The sequence below is a fragment of the Schistocerca cancellata genome, chromosome 2 (genome assembly GCF_023864275.1).
Source record: "Schistocerca cancellata isolate TAMUIC-IGC-003103 chromosome 2, iqSchCanc2.1, whole genome shotgun sequence".
Taxonomy (NCBI): domain Eukaryota; kingdom Metazoa; phylum Arthropoda; class Insecta; order Orthoptera; family Acrididae; genus Schistocerca; species Schistocerca cancellata.
In genome coordinates, this window is record NC_064627.1 from 1,115,035,880 (window position 1) to 1,115,057,940 (window position 22,061).

Below are 22,061 nucleotides of genomic sequence, written 5' to 3' on the forward strand. Positions count from 1 at the left end.
CTGACATGGAACCCTTCCGACTTAGTTTGTAGCGCTTGACACAGTCACATCGATTAAATATTTGGGCAAAACATTGCAGAGCGATATGAAGTGGGACAAGCATGTAATGGCAGGTTTGGGGAAGGCGGATAGTCGTCTTCGGTTCATTGGTAGAATTTTGGGAAGATGTGGTTCATCTGTAAAGGTGACCGCTTATAAAACACTAATACGACCTGTTCTTGAGTACTGCTCGAGCTTTTGGGATCCCTATCAGGTCAGTTTGAGGGATGACATAGAAGCAATTCAGAGGCGGGCTGCTAGATTTGTTACTGGTAGGTTTGATCATCACGTGAGTGTTACAGAAATGCTTCAGGAACTTGGGTGGGAGTCTCTAGAGGAAAGGAGGTGTTCTTTTCGTGAATTGCTACTGAGGAAATTTAGAGAACCAGCATTTTAGGCTGACTGCAGTACAATTTTACTGCCGCCAACTTACATTTTGCGGAAAGACCACAAAGATAAGATAAGAGAGATTAGGGCTCATACAGAGGTTTATAGGCAGTCATTTTTCTCTCGTTCTGTTTGGGAATGGAACAGGGAAATAAGATGCTAGTTGTGGTACGAGATACCCTCCGCCACGCACCATATGGTGGATTGCGGAGTATGTATGTAGATGTAGATGTAGTTCACTCCCATCACCATCATTCCCAAATCCCTCAACATGGAAGCAAACCTAACATCCGCAGAATGAAACCGCACTCCACCACATAATACCTGACCCCCTAACTTACAATCCAACCTGCTGACAAAGGCTCCACTACTTTGGTTATGAACTGCAGTGATTACCTGGCAGAGGGATTCGAGTACCAGTCAGATACATCCACCTACGAATCCTCCCTCTCCCCTTTCAAAGCATCTGTCTGATCTACCAACTAAGCTGCAACCAATGTATCACTTTCTATGTAGGCATGACAACTATCCTGCAGTTTGTCCACATGAATTACTGCTGCCAAACATTGACAAAGAGAGAGGTGGATCATCCAGTTGCTCAAAATGCTGCCCAACATGATGTGCTTCACTTTCGTGACTACTTTGCAGACTGTGCCATTTGAATTCTTCCTACCAACACCAGCTCTGCTGAATTGCTCAGGTGGGAACTCTCCATACAATATATCCTTTTTTCCCATAACCTCCTGGCCTAAACTCAATTAATCCCTGCCTCCCTCTTACCTACCCTCATCCATGCCGCCCCCACTCAAGAACTACATCTTCTATCATGCCAATGCACCAACAAATCCTTTCCCCTTCTCTATTTCTCACCCCTCTCCTCTGCCTACCACCCACCTCATCCTTTATCCTGCAGTGCACCCTCCTGCAGTAGCACCTAGCAGCTGTAACCCGTCCGTGCACACTCCGCCACGCAGCACTAACATCTTTCACGATGTGCACCTTAGTATCCCTCCTCCTTCCCATCTCGTGATCTTGTGTTGCTTCCTTACCCCCACCACCCACCCCAACCAACTACTATTTGTCAGTGGAACTTTAATGCCCTGAGACAGTGGCAATATGTGTGTTTAGTTGTGCTTATGTGGATGTACGTGTCTGTTCTACTGCAGAAGACAAACTATGACAGAAAGTTTTAATATTTTGGAAGTCTTTTTCATTGTGCCTGTCTGCAATTCAGCACCTCATCTGTATGGTGAGTAGCAATCTACCCTTTACAAATTGTTGTCAGTATAATATGATCTTCACTGTGAAGGAGGCATTCAACAGAAAGAGAAGACTCTTATATTGCAAATTAGATAAGGGTCTAAGGAAAAGTCCTGGCAAATGTTTTTTCTTGAGTATGGCACTATATGGTGCAGAAACACGGATACTGAGATGAGGGGATGAAAAAAGGGTACAAGCATTTAAGATGTGGATATGGAGGAGAATGGAGAGAATAAGCTGGATGGAAAGAGTGAGTAATGAAAGAGTATTGGAAAGGGTTCGTGAGAGATGATGTCTGCTGTTGTAAGAGAAAGGAAAAAGAACTGGTTGGGATGTTCCTTGAGAAGGGAGTGCTTGCTAGCAGGTGCTTTAGAGGGATTGGTTTGTGGGAGAAGACTGAGAGGAAGGAGGAGATACAAGATGATAGATGATATAAAGGGAAGAGGAAATTATGCAGACCTGAAGAGGATGGCAGAAGACCGAACAGCCTGGAGAACTACCATGAGAAAACCTGCCCTTTGGCAGAACACTAATGATGATGATATAGTGGAAATGCTGAGTCACAGACTGGGATTACAGAGAGACTTCCAAACATGTAATCTTCTGGCCAGAAGGCCACCTTCTGAAATAGACAACATACACGTGCACATATTAATGCTAAAGCAGCCAGAGACAGCAATTTGTGTGTGTGTGTGTGTGTGTGTGTGTGTGTGTGCACGCGCGCGCTGCCTATTTTTGTTGTGTTTGTCTGTGACTCAGTGTTTCTGCTATATGGTGAGAACAATCTATCTTTTTCATAATAGTGTCATTATTCCATCCTGGATTTTCCAATGTTAGGTTTAAAAATAAAATATTCCAAAGCACCTAATGATACTCAAACCTACAATCTCTCAGGTCTGAGGTTTGTGTTATAAACATTACACTCCACAACCAGTCTGTGTAATGGTTCCATTTTAAATCTGTAAAGCATCATGCAAAATTCCAACTCCCTCCATCTTCATCAATTACTCACAAACGAGGGCCCTCCAGGGTGAATCACGACATCGTATAGTTTCAAAAACTCGAGCACACTGCTGGGGACCCCTCCTTGTTGGAATTGTCTGGCTCAGAACCAGATAATGCCAATCAATTCTGGTGACAATGCTGCAGATTGTGGCCTTTGCTGAAACACTGTGTGCAAGGTTGACTTTCTTAACCTTCTCCAACAATTGCTGGAATGATCCACATATGAACTCAAACTCCAGGTGACAGGCACCATTAGTTTAAATGTGTGCCTTTGGCTTAAGCTGGTTGCATCTTGTTCCCTCAGTGGCTCGAGGAACAGCTTCTTCTTCAACATGTTGCTCGAGACGCTCTAGGCATACCCATAGTGCATAAGGTGATCCTTCCCATCCCCTTTTGCATTTAATTAAGGGTTACCACTATCCACTGTCTGTTAAAACAGCTGACACTTAACAGATCCCTATCTTTTGTGTTTGCCTCCCCATGATGTAGGACACAACAGGTTTCTGAAGCACTGACTTAAGAAAAAAGTCAGTGAGCAGAAAAACTGGAAAATCTGCCCTAATCAAGAAAGTACTGCAGTATTCCCATTGTTGTACATGGCTGATTTGTTCTTGAGATCCAACTTCTTTATATTGGTTTACCCACCTTTTTATTTCTTCACAACTGCCAATATTGAAAAATTTGGACTTCATTTCCAAATTTGTTTCCAATCACATTGATACCAGTGCCTTTATTCTGGCATTTGAGGGGACACCTCTTGGAGAAGGTCAAGGTTATGGTTTATCGGTGTGACACGAAGCCGTATGTCCTGCCACCCATCAGGTGTTTTCAGTTTTTGCGTTTTGGGCACACATTATAGAGCAGGCCCTCTGTGTGGTGAACGTGGACACACACTCCTTGAAGTGGAGCCCCTGTATTCTGGCACCCATGTGTGTTAATGTCACAACCATCACTCTCCAAGTGCATCAGATTGTCTGGATTAAAACAAGGAAAAGAAGATACAGGAGCAGAAGTCCCTTTATTGTTTATACGATATTGAGGCCTGCCAGATATGTGATCATCTTCACCCTTTGTCTGTGACATCTAACTTTGTCTCCCCTGCGGTTCCACACCCACCCTTCCGGTTATTGCACCCACTACTCACCCAAAGTAGGTTCCCTTTTCTTCAGCACCTTCTGATGACTGGCTGGAGGTCTGCTGCCAACAGTCGGCCATGTGACCTACAGTCCGTGTGCTCCAAGGCTGCCCACTCTCTCTCTGTTCCAGATCTCACTGAAGCCTGTTCTCTTTCCAGTTGCTGCCCTCCTCGACTGACGAAAGACAAGAAGAAGAAACACAAGTTCTGCGCAAGGTCCCTCCAGTGTCCCAGATGTGCCAACTCCGCCCCCCTTCCCCCTTGCAACCAGAATCTGACCTCTTGTTTATGGATGTTGTCCCGTCCTTGTTAGTAATAAAATGAACTCTTCTACATCGTAAAGAAAATATTATTAGTTAATTAACTTGCTTGACCTTTGACTTTGACACAGATAAGTCAGGTACTGGATTTAAACTATCTTTTGATTCTGTTTCCTAGATGCATGCATTCTAAAATTTTTAACCTGTCTAAGATAAATATCAGTGAAAAAAATTGACTATAGATGAATATGTTTCCTTTGTGGCTGCTGTAAAGAGAGAAATGGTTAGGTACAGGACGAGTTGGCAATCGGAGGTTTCCGCTTCTCTGGTTCTCAGAAAATGCCAGGCATAGTCCGAGAATACTACTACTACTCGTGATGAAGTCTCCATCTCTCTTGGCCACAAAAGTACTGTTGCCGTAAGATTTTCTGGAAAAAACTTTCAGAATGAGAAGGTTGAACAACAGTGGCAGAATAATATCTTGCGACTAACAAACTTGTCGCTTAGGGAACATCATGAACATACAAGCTGATGGCGAAATATTGCGCATTGTTTGGACCGTGTTAGCAGCAGATTCGCCGAGTATTGTTAATTTGTGAAGAAATCACTATGCATTGGATTGCTAAACACACCAATAGCTTTTTTTTTTCTTTCCCCACAACTTAAATTTTCTATTTTTGATAAGTGCGATTACTAGTTGACCTCTGCACTTCAAATTACTGCTATATGCAAACTCATCTGACCTCAAAGAAAAGAAAGAGAGAGGGAGAGGGAGAGAGAGAGAGAGAGAGAGAGAGAGAGAGAGAGATGTCCAATCGGCATTACTTATCTCCAACAATTACAAAAAGCATAGCAGCAGAGAGCATTGTCATCTCAGTTTCGGTAGCGCATCATCACTGGCACTTGCAGCCGGAATATTAACATTATGAAGAAACATTACATGGCCCCTCTTGCTCACAAAATTTTTTTACAAAACATTTATATATGACCATTAAGTTGTAGGTAGTTGCTTAACAACTCTCATTACTGGCTGGCATAAATTATCATACTATCTTCCTCAAGAATGGATTTCACAATGGAAATACAGCCCACACATTCCGGCTTGGTTGGTCGAGGAACACACACACACACACACACACACACACACACACACACACACACACATATTCAGAATCAGTGCCATAATAAACACAAGACCAAAGATGAATAAGCGAGCAACAACAATAACATCACACCTCTCACTGAGTGTGTTATCAGAAGTGTCTGTTCAGATGTTCAGATCACATTTCACCACATTTTGTGTACGTGCATGTGAGGTGAAGTAGTGAGTGGAAATTTGTGAAAAACTGAGTGAAGGCAGTGCACTGAATAGCAGCTAATGGAGACACCAACCAGGGACACCAAACAGGACGGAAAATGTAAGTACAGAAATGTACATAACCTCTATCCCTCGAAACAGCTCTCCACAAATGCGCAATAATTTTCTTCATGGCTAGTTTGCAGATGACATGCTGTCAAATGAAAATGAGCACCAAAATCGATGTGTAATAATACAGTTCAGTTAATAATGTAATTTTGAGGCGAGTGTCTAAACAAAATGAAGCAAATTGCAAATATTGTATTTCTTAGGCCCACAGCAGTTAAATTATTAAAAATGTAATATTGTACTTTACAGAAATAAAAATTTGACACACAGGTGTTGAAACGTATCTGGGTAAATATGAAAATAAACTAATTGTGTTTGCATAAAGCTGATTTCCAAAAGAACCCAATTTTTAATCAGACAGAGCAAGCAGGTGTGGTGCAATGCTTTGTCTCCTCACTAGGTTTTTCTGTCCCTTCACCACAGGTGTGTGCTCAATTCCCCATCCTCTAAGGGTGCCAATGGCTGTCTTCCGTGCCAGGCCTTGTCCTTCCAGGTGGCCTTTGTACAGATCCACCAGTTCTTGCAGAATACCTTGTGACCTCATTTTGTAGTGGCACTGGTGTTTTCATCCTATTCAACTGCCTTCCTCCTCTGGAAATAGTGGGGTAAAGCTTCTCACTTATGTTTTACCCCTTGCCAGGTGGAATCCTACATTGAACAGTTTAGTGGATGGGAATTCCCTCTGGCCCTCTCCTGTTTCCGTGATTCAGTCCCTGGTCCCAATTTCAACCATAAACGATTGCTTCAAAACCTCATCCTCCACAACGAAAATATCTCCTCTGGGTGTTTTACTGTGTTTGACTCCAAGGCATTTTCCCCCATCAGTCAAGGCACAGTATGTCCTTAAGCCCAGTAAGGATCTATTATCCCTCGATAGTTAATGGCTGTTTACTCTGACCAGTGTCTCCCACAAGTAAGTCGGATAGATGGTGGCTCGTCGGCTCTGTTGGGTCCACGAATCTTGGGATGTTTTGTCTCCTTATCGGTGCGGCATCCAGGATGGACAGTCTCCGATAGATCTGCTCCAGCTGGGTTTTCCTCAGTGCCATCATCTTGTCGTAGTTTTCTTCAGTCTGTGTAAGATCTACAACACAGCTTGGCACCCTCTTGCTTTACTTATACTCCATGACTGGGGACTTTGGGGTCCCACTGGTTTCTCTGAATTTGGCTTGATACTATTCTCAGCACTCTGTGGATCCATGAGAATCGCTTTCCACTGGGTTCTGTTTTAATTGTCCTTCTCTTCCTCACTAGTATTAATGGACTCGTGGTGTGCTCCTTTGCAGCTAGTTCTTGGTAGTGGTAGAAAGGCCCTGTTACGATATGGTGTAGGAAATCTGTTTATGGAGCAGGTTTGGGGGATAGTGCCTGTCTGTGAGTCCTTCTGCATACTGAACGTGGGAATTCTCGTCAACTGCAGGTAGGCTGTCCACAGGTGGCCTGGTTAAATGGGAGAGTGTGTTGCAGTCCCATCCCACGCACCCGCTGCTTCTACCTCTCGCACATCTATTTTCTCTGACCAAGCCTAACAGTTAACCCTTCCATAACCTCCTCCCTCCCTCCCTCCCTCCCTCCCTGTGTGTGTGTGTGTGTGTGTGTGTGTGTGTGTGGGCGTGCGCACTTTAGCTTATTAAAGAATTTGTCTGAAAGCTAGCCACATTCGTTTTCAAAATAACAATAAAAAATGAGGCAAAAAAGACAGTTCAGTACTTGTAAAATTAGCTGTCAGAAAATAACACCAAAATGGGTAAAAAAAAAACACAGAAATTAGGCATAAAATAAAAAATCCTATCCCTAACAAATAATGTACTTCTGCTATCAGTAACTTAGGAATCTTTTGTTTTATTATTATTATTATTATTATGTACTGTTTTTTCTGCAGAGTATGATGAGCCTGAGACACTAATAGTCCTCCTGGAAGAAGAATTAGTTGCAATTGATTTGCTCTCGGAAGACTGGCGAATGCTGCAATTGCCATATCTTGTTTCACTTCATGCAAGTGCTGTTACTTGTGCTCAGCATATTTCAAATGTACCAGAAGATCTTTGGGAAGCCATTGTGGCTGCAGGAAAACAGCAGACACTGGAACATTATTCTGAAAGAGTTAGTAGTTATATATTTTAAAAATCATTTTTTTTAGATACTCATTAGAGCTTTGTGTAGAGTTTTGTGGTAAAGTTAAGGTCTGACAAATGGAAATGTTGCTTCTTTCATCACTAGGCAACTATTAATTACTATTTATTAGTGCATAATTATTTTTTGACATTGAGCCGTGTTTTTATATAATTCAACTGAGTGACAGCCAACAAGTGCATTTTAGAGATGTGTCCTCCAGAAGAATCTTGTGAAAGGTCTAACAGAAGGGTATCTGACAGATGTAGTTAATTTGTGTTTCTAGACAATACTGAATTTAATTGATGAAAGGAGAAAACATAAAAATGCAGTAAATGAAGCGGGCAAAAACGAATACGAACGTCTCAAAAATGAGAAGTGCAAAATGGCTAAGCAGGCATGGCTAGAAGACAAATGTAAGGATGTAGAGGCTTATCTCACTAGGGGTAAGATAGATACAGCCTACAGGAAAATTAGAGAGACCTTCATAGAAAAGAGAACTACTTGTATGAATATCAAAAGCTGAGATGGAAACCCAGTTCTAAGCAAAGAAGGGATAGCAGAAAGGTGGAAGGGGTATATAGAGGGTCTATACAAGGGCGATGTACTTGAGGACAATATTATGGAAATGGAAGAGGATGTAGATGAAGAAGAAATGGGAGATACGATACTGCATGAAAAGTTTGACAGAGCACTGAAAGAGCTGAGTCGAAACAAGGCCCCGGGAGTAGACAACATTCCATTAGAACGACTGACAGCCTTGGGAGAGCCAGTCCTGACAAAACTCTTACATCTGGTGAGCAAGATGTATGAAACAGGCGAAATACCCTCAGATTTCAAGAAGAATATAATAATTCCAATCCCAAAGAAAGCAGGTGTTGACAGTTGTGAAAGTTACCGAACTATCAGTTTAATAAGTCACAGCTGCAAAATACTAACGCGAATTCTTTACAGACGAATGGAAAAACTAGTAGAGGCTGACCTCTGGGAAGATCAGTTTGGATTCTGTAGAAATGTTGGGACACATGAGGCAGTACTGACCCTATGACTTATCTTAGAAGCTAGATTAAGGAAAGGCAAACCTACGTTTCTAGCATTTGCAGACTTAGAGAAAGCTTTTGACAATGTTGACTGGAATATGCTCTTCCAAGTTCTGAAGGTGGCACGGGTAAAATACAGGGAGCAAAAGGCTATTTACAATTTGTAAAGAAACCAGATGGCAGTTATAAGAGTCAAGGGACATGAAAGGGAAGCAGTGGTTGGGAAGCGAGTGAGACAGGGTTGTAGCCTCTCTCCGATGTTATTCAATCTGTATATTGAGCAAGCAGTGAAGGAAACACAAGAAAAATTCGGAGTAGGAATTAAAATCCATGGAGAAGAAATAAAAACTTTGAGGTTTGCCGATGACATTGTAATTCTGTCAGAGACAGCAAAGGACTTGGAAGAGCAGTTGAATGGAATGGATAGTGTCTTGAAAGGGGGGTATAAGATGAACATCAACAAAAGCAAAACGAGGATAATCGAAGGTAGTCGAATTAAGTCGGGTGATGTGGAGGGAATTAGATTAGGAAATGAGACACTTAAAGTAGTAAAGGAGTTTTGCTATATGGGGAGCAAAATAACTGATGATGGTCGAAGTAGAGAGGATATAAAATGTAGACTGGCAATGGCAAGGAAAGCATTTCTGAAGAAGAGAAATTTGTTAACATCGAGTATAGATTTAAGTGTCAGGAAGTCGTTTCTGAAAGTATTTGTATGGAGTGTAGCCATGTATGGAAGTGAAACATGGACGATAAATAGTTTGGACAAGAAGAGAGTAGAAGCATTTGAAATGTGGTGCTGCAGAAGAATGCTGAAGATTAGATGGGTAGATCACATACCTAATGAGGAGGTATTGAATAGAATTGGGGAGAAGAGAAGTTTGTGGCACAACTTGACGAGAAGAAGGGATCAGTTGGTAGGACATGTGTTGAGGCATCAAGGGATCACCAATTTAGTATTGGAGGGCAGCTTAGAGGGTAAAAATCGTAGAGGGAGACCAAGAGATGAATACACTTAGCAGATTCAGAAGGATGTAGGCTGCAGTAGGTACTGGGAGATGAAGAAGCTTGCACAGGATAGAGCAGCATGGAGAGCTGCATCAAACCAGTCTCAGGACTGAAGACAACAACAACAACAACAACAACAGACAATGTCATTAAAACAGGGGTCAAGTCAACAAGTACTTGTGATGTAATGTTTAGTTTGAAAATTCAGAATTAAATGATGCTATTTACAGTTGTAGAGGGGGAGAAGAATAATTAAAGATAAATACACACTTTGAACCAGAGGCTTGATTGTGCTTCTTGCTGTTTGTGATAATCTAGTGTAGTTTCTTAGATATACTTACTTTATTTACTATGGAGTGTCCTGGATCCAGGTTGAAATACTGACAATATTATGCAAAGGATAGATTGCTGCTCTGTAAAGATGACATTTTGAGTTGCAGACAGGCATGAAGAAAAGACTGTTACACATTGAGCTTTCAGCCTAAGTATCCTTCAGGAACGAAGTGCAGACATGCGCATGCCTGAGTGCATTTTATGCACTCCTGACCACTATCTCTTGCCACTCCGGTCAGAAAGCAGCTGTGCCATGTTGAACGGAAGCAACAACACAGTGTGTGATGGGGAAGGGGGAGAGGGAGTCAGAGCACGGCTGTTGGAAGGTTAAGTCAGCACTGCCGGTGGAGCATGCAGGATCTAGAGGACAAAGCTGCCATGTGAAGAATCAGGAGGCTAGAGAGGATCAGGGAAAGGGAAAAGACCAGTGGGTGCATTGGCAGAGAGCAGCACACAATGAAAGTGAGGGAATGTGAATTGGGAGGAGGTGATAAGACAGAGGGGGTGGAAACTGTTGGGTGAAGGGGCAGTAGGTTACTGTAAGTTTAGGCCAGTATGATTTTGGGAGCAGAGACTGTGTTGTATTGTAAGGATAACTTCCATCTGCACAGTTCAGAAAAGTAGTGCTGGTGGAAAGGATCTAGATGGCCCAGGTTGTGAAGCAGCCACTGAAATCAAGCTTGTGATCAGCTCCATGTTATGCCACATGGTGATCACTTTTGCTCTTGGTCAAAGTTTGGTGGCTGCCATCGATTTTGGTGGGCAGTGGGTTGGTAGACATACTGTAAAAAATGCTGTGCAGTGATTGCAGCAGAGCTGGTTTACAGTGGGACATGGCTGCTTTTACAAGTGGCCCAGTCTCTGATGGGGTAGGATAAGCCTATGACAGAACTGTAATGGGAAGTGCTTGGCAGGTAGATTGGGCAGATGCTGCCTCTGTTTCTTTCACAGCATTTTGGTATTGGGCGTGCATTAGGGATGGACTAGAATATTGTGGAAGTTGGGTGGATGATAGAACACCACTTTGGGAGGGGTGGGAAGGATTTTGGGTAAGATCTCCCTCATTTCAGGGCTGTGTAATAGATAATCAAAGCCCTACTGAAAGATGTGGCTCAGTTGTTCCAGTCCAGGACGGTAAGGTTGTGATGAAGTGGGGCACTTCTTTGTACCTGCTTCATGGGAGATGGTGGGAGGATACGGTGTGTGTGTGTGTGTGTGTGTGTGTGTGTGTGTGTGTGTGTGTGTGTGTGCGTGCGTGCAAGTGAGTTCGTGTTGCTGCAGATATCCCATCCATGGGTGGGCAGGCTGTATGGGAGAGATTTTTTTGGTGTGCAACAGATGACTGCTGACTAAATGCAGTTACTGTTGGTGTTTGGTGGGTTTGATGTGTGTTTATGAGGGGCGGAGGAGGGGGAGGGGTACATGCGTGTGCTTGTATTTGGCCGAAAGCTCAGCCTGTATCAGTCTTTTCATGTGCCTGTCTGAAACTTGGCTTGCCATCTTTATGGTGAGTAGCAATCTACCCTTTTCATAATATTGTTGTTACTTTATTTATGTAATTTTTATGTACATTTGAAATACAATTATTCTGCACTTTTGGAGATTTCTGCTGTTTGGCGCTATAATGTTTTTATTGTGTAATATACAATATTTAGAATGAATTTAGGGGAATCATTGCGCTGTTTGAATGGCACTGCAAAACTGTAATTGATAGTAGCAACTAATACATGTTGCATTAAAGTTTGCAGTTCTTTGTTGGAACTGTTATGTGAAGGTCAATCTCGGGCTGCCGAGATTTCTGGCTTTCTTCCTCCACAGCTTTTCTTTGCTGTTTTTATTGTGTGATAAGTGTTTCTGTCCTCTTCCTAAAATAATTTGGAGATGAATATCTTTGCCAAAGTGGCCATCCTAATGTGGACATTAATTTCATATGTTTTGGGGTTGTGATTTGAAACAGGTCTTTCTTTAAAACCTTTTACTTCTGTGCAAATAGTGTATTTAGAGAAGGAAATGGGACCAGTATATATACATTTGGAGAGATGTATAAACATAATTTAATACCACACAAAAACTGGGTGGTGGTGGTGGTGGGGGGGGGGGGGGGATGAATTTGAGAGCATTGTCTTTTAAACGTGTCCACTCTGTACTACTCATTTCTCAAAATCCAGATGTAGATGACCCAACTGCTGTGCATTTTCTATCAGAGCAAGCATAACACAACCACATGGGTACTATAATGTTACTAAAACCTTCAGTCAGTTTCAGGGCTGTACCTACAGTTAAAAGTTGAACATTCTATGTGCCAGTCATATGTGCCTCAAGTATTTATCTATTGATACAGTGAATGCTTTCACGACTGGATGACATTGCTGCTGGTAAAACTTTTGGAGTAAAATGTTGTGGTCTATGAAACTCTTCTGTTTCTAATGTTTCAGCCAGAGCTGCACTGGATATCTTCAGAGGTGTTCCTCTTCCATTGAGTCTTGCTGACTGATGGGTCAGACCTCGGAGAGCGACATACATACTGCAGGAAAACGGGGGTGGCCAGAGTTACAAGTGATAGGCAGACATGATCTTTGTCAAAGCTAAGACTTTAATCACCATCTGCAACAAAAGAGAGATGTCATTAATTCTTGCCAGTAGAGCCAAAAGGATTTGTGCCCCAGAATACCCTGATGCAGAATTGAAACATTTAATGCAGGCTTTCAAGAAAAATGGCTACTCGGGGATGAAAGTTAACAGAATTCTACGAGCAAATGACAGAAGGCCAAAAGGACAAGAACGAAAAGTAACAATGGAAGAATACAGTTTCTTTACCTTTTGTTAAAAAAGTAACAGATCAGATTGGTAAGATATTACAGAAAAGGTACATTAGACTGTTTTTTGACCAACAAGGAAAACAGGTCAGGCACTCCGATCTATAAAGGATAAACCCCCTCCTCTGTCAGCATGTGGCCTACGTAAAATTCTGTGTGTGTGTGCGCAAAAGTTTAGATTGGAACAGCCAAGAGAAGCAAGAATGCACTGCTAAAGGAGCACAAAAGTCTTTGCTGACAAGGGAAATAGACAAATTGGCTGTAGCAGAGTATGCTCTTCAACCAGGAAGTCACAAAGTGAAGTCTTCTGAAACAAAAATTATATCTACAACAACAAGTTCTTATTCACGGCTTTGTATAGAAGCCATTGAAATGTTAAACATAGGAATAATTTTAGCAGAAAAGAAGAGACCATGAAATTTAGTGACTTACAGACAGTAGCTCTGTACAATCACTAAACAGTTTTTCATCTTTGACAATACAACAATCAGTAATTAAATTTTATCTTTGACAAGGATCATCACTGCTTATCACATTTAACTCCAGCCGTGCTCATTTTTCTACAGCATATATGTCGCTCTGACGTTTGACCCATCAGTCGGCAAGACTCAGTGGAGGACCAACACCTCTAAAAATGTCCAACACAGTTCTGGATGAAATGTTAAGAGCAGAACAGTTTCATCAACCACAATCCTACACCCCAGAAGCTTTACCAACATCAGTATTTATCCATTGCTGTGCCTCCCAATATATTTCGCTTTTTGATGAACAGTGTAAAAATGGTATCTGGAGTACAAGTCATGTGTACAGTTCTGTTTGCTTCTACCTGTTTTTAACTTCTGCTGCCATAGAGTTTTCTTCCCTGTTTATTTCATGGTAGTTCCTAAGTTTCACTAGGTTACTGTCACTGGCCTCAAAACCATCAAAATTGGGGTTATTAATTAATAATTTCAGAAGATATGCATTTTATCTCCCAGCTTAATATGAGAGCAAAATTTTGTTATACACACTCTGCAATCAGTGCTTCAAAAGACATTCTTTGCTTAGCAGCTTAGTTCAAGTGCAAACTAACAATAAGTTTCAGAAACGTTGGTCAGAAATTTGTATCTCTCAAATATAAAATTATTGTTACGCAGGAGTGGCCAGTTGATGGTGGTCGCGTTCTCCAAAGTCAGGGATCTGAGGAGACCTCATCAACAGAATTTAACAAAGAGCTGCTGTTAACAGGCCATGAAGATGGCACAGTAAGATTTTGGAATGCTGGTCATGTTGCCCTCCAACCGCTATACAAGTTTGCCTCGGCTCAGCTTTTCAGTAGTGAAGAAATAGGTAGTGAAGCAAATAATGGGACAGTAGATGAAGAAGAGGAGGAGGAGTGGCCACCGTTTCGGAAGGTAAAACTTTTCTTAGTAATACTTCTAGAATTAATAATAATAATTGTTATACTCAATCTACAATCAGTGCTTCAAAAGACACAGTGTCTGAGACAGAAAAGAGAAATAATAATAATAATAATAATAATAATAATAATAATAATAATAATAATAATGATTCATGATTGCAATACAGGATCAAGCAATAAATACCAGATATTACAGCAAGCATATCATTAAAGATCCCAATACCACAACAGATAAATGCAGACTTTGCAAACAACAAATAGAAACAGTAGATCACATCGCAAGCGGATGTACAATACTAGCAAATACAGAATACCCCAGAAGACATGACAATGTAGCAAAAATAATACACCAACAGCTTGCCTTACAACATAAACTTATAAAACAACACGTTCCCACATACAAGTATGCACCACAAAATGTACTGGAGAATGATGAATACAAATTATACTGGAACAGAACCATTATAACAGATAAAACAACACCACATAACAAACCTGACATCATACTCACCAATAAAAAGAAGAAATTAACACAACTAATTGAAATATCCATACCCAATACAACAAATATACAAAAGAAAACAGGAGAAAAAATTGCAAAATACATCCAACTGGCTGAGGAAGTCAAGGACATGTGGCATCAGGATAAAGTTGACATTATACCAATTATACTATCAACAACAGGAGTCATACCACACAATATCCACCAGTACATCAATGCAATACAGCTACATCCAAACTTATATATACAACTACAGAAATCCGTAATTATTGATACATGTTCAATCACCCGAAAGTTCCTAAATGCAATATAACGTATACCGTACAGTTAAAAGGAAGTCACGCTTGATCAAGGTCCGCGTCACTTTCCATTTTTAACCAGACCTAAGGTCTGAGAAAGGAAAGAAGATAATAATAATAATAATTTTTCTCCAATATGAACATTTAAGGGGATAGTTTTTCCCAGTAATTAATATTATATGTGTTTTTGGAAAATGTTGGCAAAGGGAATTGGTCACTTATGCAGTGTGCCAAAGCCCACTTTATTGTGCAAGTCACACAGGCTTTGAGGGAGCAAATACAGTTACACAATTTAAGAATACAATCTTTGTTGAAAGTAAAGCAATCCATTGACACACACAGTCCATAAGAACTCTGATCATGTGCAAAATAAATTAATATGATGGTAGTCGCAATAAACACCATGGTTATACCCTGCAGTCGCCTTTATTTTGACATGTAACCAGGAGAGTTGCTCACTGGCACCATCCCTGGCTGTGTGGGGGCAGAGGCTAGAACGTCACTGGTGATCTCAATGTGGAGCTCATCATGCATAATCAATGTGTGCTGTCTCCACAACGCTTTCCCTTGAAGCTATAAAATACCCATTGATGCCCCCAACTGTCTCCTGTTATCATCTGCAGAATGGCAAGTTAAATAATTATGATGTAATTGGATAGATAAGAAAATCTACTCACCAAGCGGCAGCAGGAGAACACATAAATAAGGGTATTTAAATATGCAAGTTTTCAGAACCAGTGGCGCCTTCTTCTTGCAGAAGGTTTGAAGGGGAAGGAAGAGCATACCAGGTGGTGTTAGAAGGAAAGACTGCGCCAAATGAGATTTGAAAACCTGAGAGCTTAAAGGGAGAAGACAGGGTAATACACAAGTCAGAGACTGTTGCCATAACTTCGTGCACACAAGCTATAAGAGTGGAAAGCTAAGTGCATTTTATGTAATAGAAGTGGGAGGAGAGGGGGGGGGGGGTCGACAGGCCGGGAAATGAAAGATAGAAAACTAAGGTACCAAATTCCATTTCTTGAAACTGCTTGTCCCTGAGGATTACTTCCGAAGGCATAACATTGAAAGTCCCTGTTTCTGGCTGTAGTCCTACTCTACATCAGCACCTTTTATAGTTTCAAATACAGCAATCTCTTGCACTTACCTGGCTAATCTCTGATTTGTATTCCTCAAATGCTTATTTACACTCCACCAGACTTCTCTCCTTCTACAAAATCCTGCAATTATCTGACCATCAAGTTTCCTTGAATGATATCATGTCCCAAACCAACTTCAGACTTGCCTCAAAAAGCTATCTCACCTGATCCTAGACTACCTCAACAGTAGTATTTCCCTTCCTGTCCCTCTGCATCTCACTAAACAGTCACCATCAACCAACACTACTCTCCTACAAACAGAGCTTGGTCAGCTTTCTTAACATCTCCCAGCCTTCGACACTGTCTCTCAGACCCATAATTCATGATCACAAGAACCATTCGCAACAGTTCAGTGTTCTCAACTGCTCATCTAAGACACTCTCCCTTCCTGAATTATCTGAGGGCCTTACTTTCAGCCTTAAACCTGCATTTAATCATGCTGATTTGGTGAAGAATCTACTTTCATTCACACTTTCTCAGCTGAAAATATCACTTTGCAACCCTGACATTGAACCTTTCCTTAACAGTTCTGACCATGATCAAAACTTGGTCCATCACCACTGCCTCAAAATCAGCCCATACAAGCCTTCCAAGAAATCCTCATATCCAGCATTGCTTCACAGCCCTTCATTAGGTCCCTACAACGTGACCCTAACGTGTCCTCTGCAGAACTCCAGGCTCCTCATTCCGTAAAATCTGATGACGCCATGATTGTTCTCCCAGCAGACAAGGTATCATCTGCTGTGGTGCTTCATCATAAGATCCCATGTCTCTGACTCAACCTGACCTGCAGTTCCTCCTTAAAAGCTCAGGCCTCTCGAAAGGACTAACACCTCAGTCCATAGAGCTTCTTACCTCACCCAAACCATGCATCACCCCCTTTTACCTTCTTCCTAAGATCTGCAAAGCCCCTGCGGGTCTGGGGGTTAGAATAGACCCGAGGTATTTCTGCCTTTCGTACGAGGTGACTAAAGAGTTTCACACGTTTTGGCCTTTATGTGACAGTCCCCTGTGGGGTTTGCCCTCTATTCTTCAAAATTTTCCCGAAGAGTGAGCCAACTGGGGAAGGGCGCCTTACAAGCTGCATCGTGTCCATCATGCATTGAGATCTTTAGCCCACTTTCTCATTGTCGCATTGCAACCCTGCCCATTCTACATCTCTTGGGCGAGGACACCTTCCTGGGTGCATTTTCCACCATGCACTATGCAGTGTCGATTTCTGCGTCGACGATGACCATGGACTTCTTTGCACCTGATATCCAGCACGGTAGCCAGTCCAGGCATCGGGACTCCCGGCAATGGCCATTCTGCCAGGTGGCCTATGCTGCGGCTGTGTGGCGCCCATGGGGAGGTCCCCTGATCGGAGTGGGTGGCATCAGGGTGGATGACACGCGATGAAGCGTGGTACATCTTCTCCTGCTGGAGGTGAAACACCAGCAGTCTCTAAGTGATCATGAGCTCAATTCAACGCACAGAAGTAATACCCCAAATCGTTCCCCTCACTGGCCACACCATGGAACGTCAGGCTAAGGATGGCAACAGATCTTATTTGCCCCAGCACCTTGTATGTTCGAGACCTGATGGGGAATCTTTCATGACGATGAAACCTCAGTTTTTTTGTTGAGCATTTAGAGGACAAGTTATAGGAGGTGGAGGGCTTGTCCAAAATAAGATCTGGGTCAGTCTTGATCAAAACAGCATCCTCTACCCAGTCACTGGTGTTACTCGCTTGTGACAAACTGGGGGATGTTTCTGGAAAAATCACGCGCCATTAGAGATAAATATGGTCCAGGGTATCATATTTCACTGAGACCTTGTTTTGCAGTCCGACGATGAGCTATGCGCCAATTTAGAGTGGTGAGGTGTACATTTCGTGTCCACCAGGATCCGAAAGATAATCAGGTTGCCACCAGTGCCTTCATCTTGGCCTTTGTGGGTGATACATTGCCCGAGAAGGTCAAGGTGATGGTCTACCAGTGTAATGTCAAGCCCTAAATCCCTCCGCTAATGCGGTGCTATAAGTGCTGGAAGTTCGGCCATATGTCTTCCCTCTGTACTTCCAGCGTCACATGCCGAGGTTGCAGGCGCCCATCACATCCCAATACTCCATGTGCCCCGCTTTCCATCTGTGTCATCTGCGAAGAGCACCATTCGCCTTGCTCGCCTGACTGCAAGATTCTCCAGAAAGAAAGGAAAAATCATGGAGTACAAGAACCTGGACAGACTGACCTACACTGAGGCTAAGAGAAAATTTGAACGCCTGCATCCTGTGCGTATCACATCATCTTATGCCACTGCTACAACAGTTCTGGCACCATCAGCTCCACCAACCCAGGTCACCTCTCCGAGCCGGAAGACTACGCCTGCCCCCTTGATGGTGGGGGGCATTTCCCTCCCTGTTGCTTCTACACCACTTACTTTGGGAGCAACCCCCCCCCCCCCCAACCATTGGGGACATCCATACCCACTTCTAAGCCCGAGAAGCATAAGTCTTCTTCGGCTTCTCTCGCTAGGAAGGGGTCCCTTGGGGTCACTCCCTTCCCAGGTTTCTTTCAGTGGGAAAGATGACACCACCAGTGGCTGAAGAGCCCAAAAGCAGGTCATCATATGGCTTCACACTCATACTCAGTCCCAGAGACAGAGCCAGTGAAGTCCTCCCAGCCAGGGAAACCCAAGGAGCAGTGAGAGAAACCCAAAAAGAAAAGACCAAGGAAATTGCGGTGGCATCCACACTGCCGCTACCTACAACCTCTGCGACTGAGGATGGGGTGGAGATTTTGGCGTCCGCTGAGGACCTAGATCTCGCCAGACCCTCAGACACAATGGATATAGACTGCTCAGGCAATAAATCAGTGGCAGCAGGTGACTCGGAGGCGTAAACTGCCTCATTGAATGTTCCATGCCTTCCCAGTCTCACGATGTCATCCTCCAGTGGAATTGCAAAGTTTTTTTCCACTGCCTGGCTGAGCTCCGGCAACTGTTAAGCTTTACACGTGCTATCTGCATTGCCCTCCAGGAAACCTGGTTCTCAGCAATGCAGACCCCTGCCCTCTGCGGCTATAAGGATATTACAGGAACCGTAGCGACTGTAATAGTGTCTCAGGTGGAGTTTGCGTTAATGTCCTAAACTCAGTCTGTAGTGAACCTGTGCCCCATTCAAATCCCTCTTGAAGCTGTGGCTGTTAGAATAAGGACAACACAGGAAATAAGTGTCTGCAACGTATATCTTCCTGCAGATGGTGCAGTACCCCTGAATGTATTAGCTGCACTGAGTGATCAAATCCCTAAACCCTTCCTACTTTTGGGAGATTTCAATGCCCATAACCCCTTGTGGGATGGAACCATGCTTACTGGCCGAGGCAGAGATGTCGAAACTTCACTGTCGCAATTTGACCTCTGCTTCTTAAATACTGAGGCTGCCACACAATTCAGTGTGGCTCATGGTAGTTACACAGCCATTGATTTATCAATTAGCAGCCCAGCACTTCTCCCATCTATCCACTGGAGAGCTCATGACGACCTGTGTGGTAGTGACCACTTCCCCATCTTCCTGTCACTGCCCCACCCCCAGCCACATGGATGCCTGCCTAGATGGGCTTTGACAAGGTGGACTGGGGAACTTTCACCTCTGCTGTCACCGCTGAATCTCCCCCACACGGTAACATCGATGTGATGATTGAGCAGGTGACTAGCCCAATTGTTTCTGCGGCAGAAAACGTGATCCCTCGTTCTTTAGGGTGCCCGAGGCGTAAGGCAGTCCCTTGGTGGTCGCCGGAAGTCGCTGAAGCAATTAGGGAGCATCGACAAACTCTACAGCAGCATAAGCGGCACCCTTCCCTGGAGCAGCTTATAGCCTTTAAACGGTTTCATGTCTGTGTTCGCTACCTTGTCAAACGACGGAAGGAGGAGTGTTGGGAGAGATACGTCTCCACCATTGGGTTCCACACGTCACGTTCCCAAGTCTGGCCAAATAACAAATGCCTTTTCGGGTACCAGGTGCCAACGGCTGTCGCCGGTGTTACCATAAATGGTGAGTTATGTACCAACGCAAACGCGATTGCCGAACACTTTGCTCAAACCTCTGAGTCCTTGTCCAATCCCGAATTGACTATGAGAGTGTGGTTTATGGTTCGGCAGTGCCTTCAGCATTGCATTTGCTTGACCCTGTGCACAACTGTGGGGTTCGATTAGTGATACGAGCTTTTAGGAAGAGTCCGGTGACCAGTGTACTGGTGGAGGCTGGTGTCCCTCCACTGCAGATCAGAAGTGCACAACTGCTCACCAGTTATGCATCAGACATTCGTAGTTCCCCTGAGTTCCTGAATTACTGTCTCCTTTTCCCGCCTGCGGCAGCCCCTCCCCCGCGACGGCGGCCCAGATCGGGGCTAACGATTGCGGTTCGCGTGAGGTCCCTTCTCTCCGAACTGGAGTCCTTCCCTTTACCACCTCTATTTGCGGTCCATTCATGTATGCCTCCATGGTGTATGCCTCAGCGGCAGCTTCATCTGGACCTTTTGCATGGCCCTAAGGACTCCGTTAACCCCGCCGCTCTCCGCTGTTGCTTTCTCTCGATTCTTGATGTGTTCCAGGGCTCTGAAGCGGTTTACACCGATGGCTCAATGGCTAATGGTCACGTAGGCTTCGCATATGTTCATGGGGAACATGTTGAGCAGCACTCCTTGCCAGTTGGCTGCAGTGTTTTCACTGAAGAGCTGGTGGCCATATCTCGTGGTCTTGAGTACATCCGCTCATGCCCTGGTGAGCCATTTCTCCTCTATACTGACTCATTGAGCAGCCCACAAGCTATCGACCAGCCCACAAGCTATCGACCAGTGCTACCCTCGTCACCCTCTGGTAGTGTCCATTCAGTAGTCCATGTATGCCCTGGAAAAGTCCTGCCGTTTTCTGTGGTGTTTGTGTGGCCCCCAGGACACGTCGGAATCCCCGGCAACGAATTTGCCGGTAGGTTGGCCAAACAGGCGATGCGGAAACCGCTTCTGGAGATAGATAGGCATCTCCGAAGCTGACATGCGTTCTGTCTTACACCGCAGGGTTTTTCGGCTTTGGGAGACGGAATGGCATAACAGCATGCTCAACAAACTGCTTGTCATTAAGGAGACTATGAATGTGTGGAAGTTTTCCATGCAGGCCTCTTTCAAGGAATCAGTTGTCCTCTGTGATCTCTGAATTGGCCATACGTGGCTAACGCATGGTTACCTACTCCGTCACGAGGACCCACCTCAGTGTCGCTGTGGCTCGCAAATGACAGTCGTCAACCTCTTTCTGGATTGCCCACTTTTAGCCGCTCTGCGGCAGACTTTTAACTTTTCCAGCACCCTGTTTTCGGTGTTGGACGACAATGCCTCCACAGCAGCTTTAGTTTTACATTTTATCCATGAGAGTGGGTTTTATATTTCTATGTAAGTTTCAGCGCATGTCCTTTGTCCCTCTGTGTCCTCCACACTAGTGCTTTTAGGGTGGAGTTTTTAATGTATTGCAGAGTGGCTGGCTTTCCCTTTCTATTCTCGTGGTTGAACAGCCACTGTAATCTGCTTTCATGTTTTACTCTTTTCTGTTTCTAGCTTCTCTCTGTTTTCTTGTCCTCTTTTGTTCCTTTTAGTGTTCGGTGCCTTCCTTTCATTCTTGTGGCTTTCCCTTTCTTTCTGTTTTGTGTTAAATGTTTCATCTGTTTTATTCTCACCCTTGTGGCATTGTTTTGTTAGGAACAAAGGACCGATGACCTCATAGTTTGGTCCCTTCTCCCACCTTTAACCCAACCAGCCAACCTAAGATCTGCAAACCCAATCACTCTGGCCATCCCATAGTTGCTGGCTTGAAAGCACCTAACCGAACATATATCCACTTTAGTTGATAAACATCTGGGATCTAAAGTACAGAGAC

At 43.6% G+C, this 22,061-nt stretch overlaps 1 protein-coding gene across 6 annotated transcripts in view; it reads left to right on the top strand.

Moving 5' to 3' along the window:
• The window catches only part of LOC126163145 (lethal(2) giant larvae protein homolog 1), a 379,746-nt gene that overhangs the window by 161,565 nt on the left and 196,120 nt on the right, over positions 1-22,061 (top strand). For all 6 annotated transcript variants that reach the window (XR_007535167.1, XM_049920072.1, XM_049920074.1 and 3 more), the window contains exons 9-10: positions 7,395-7,615; positions 13,958-14,215. Coding sequence is in view for 5 of the 6 variants with exons in the window: in XM_049920072.1 (XP_049776029.1) it covers positions 7,395-7,615; positions 13,958-14,215 (479 nt within the window). In the remaining variant the exon portion in view is untranslated. The remainder of the gene's footprint in view (positions 1-7,394; positions 7,616-13,957; positions 14,216-22,061) is intronic.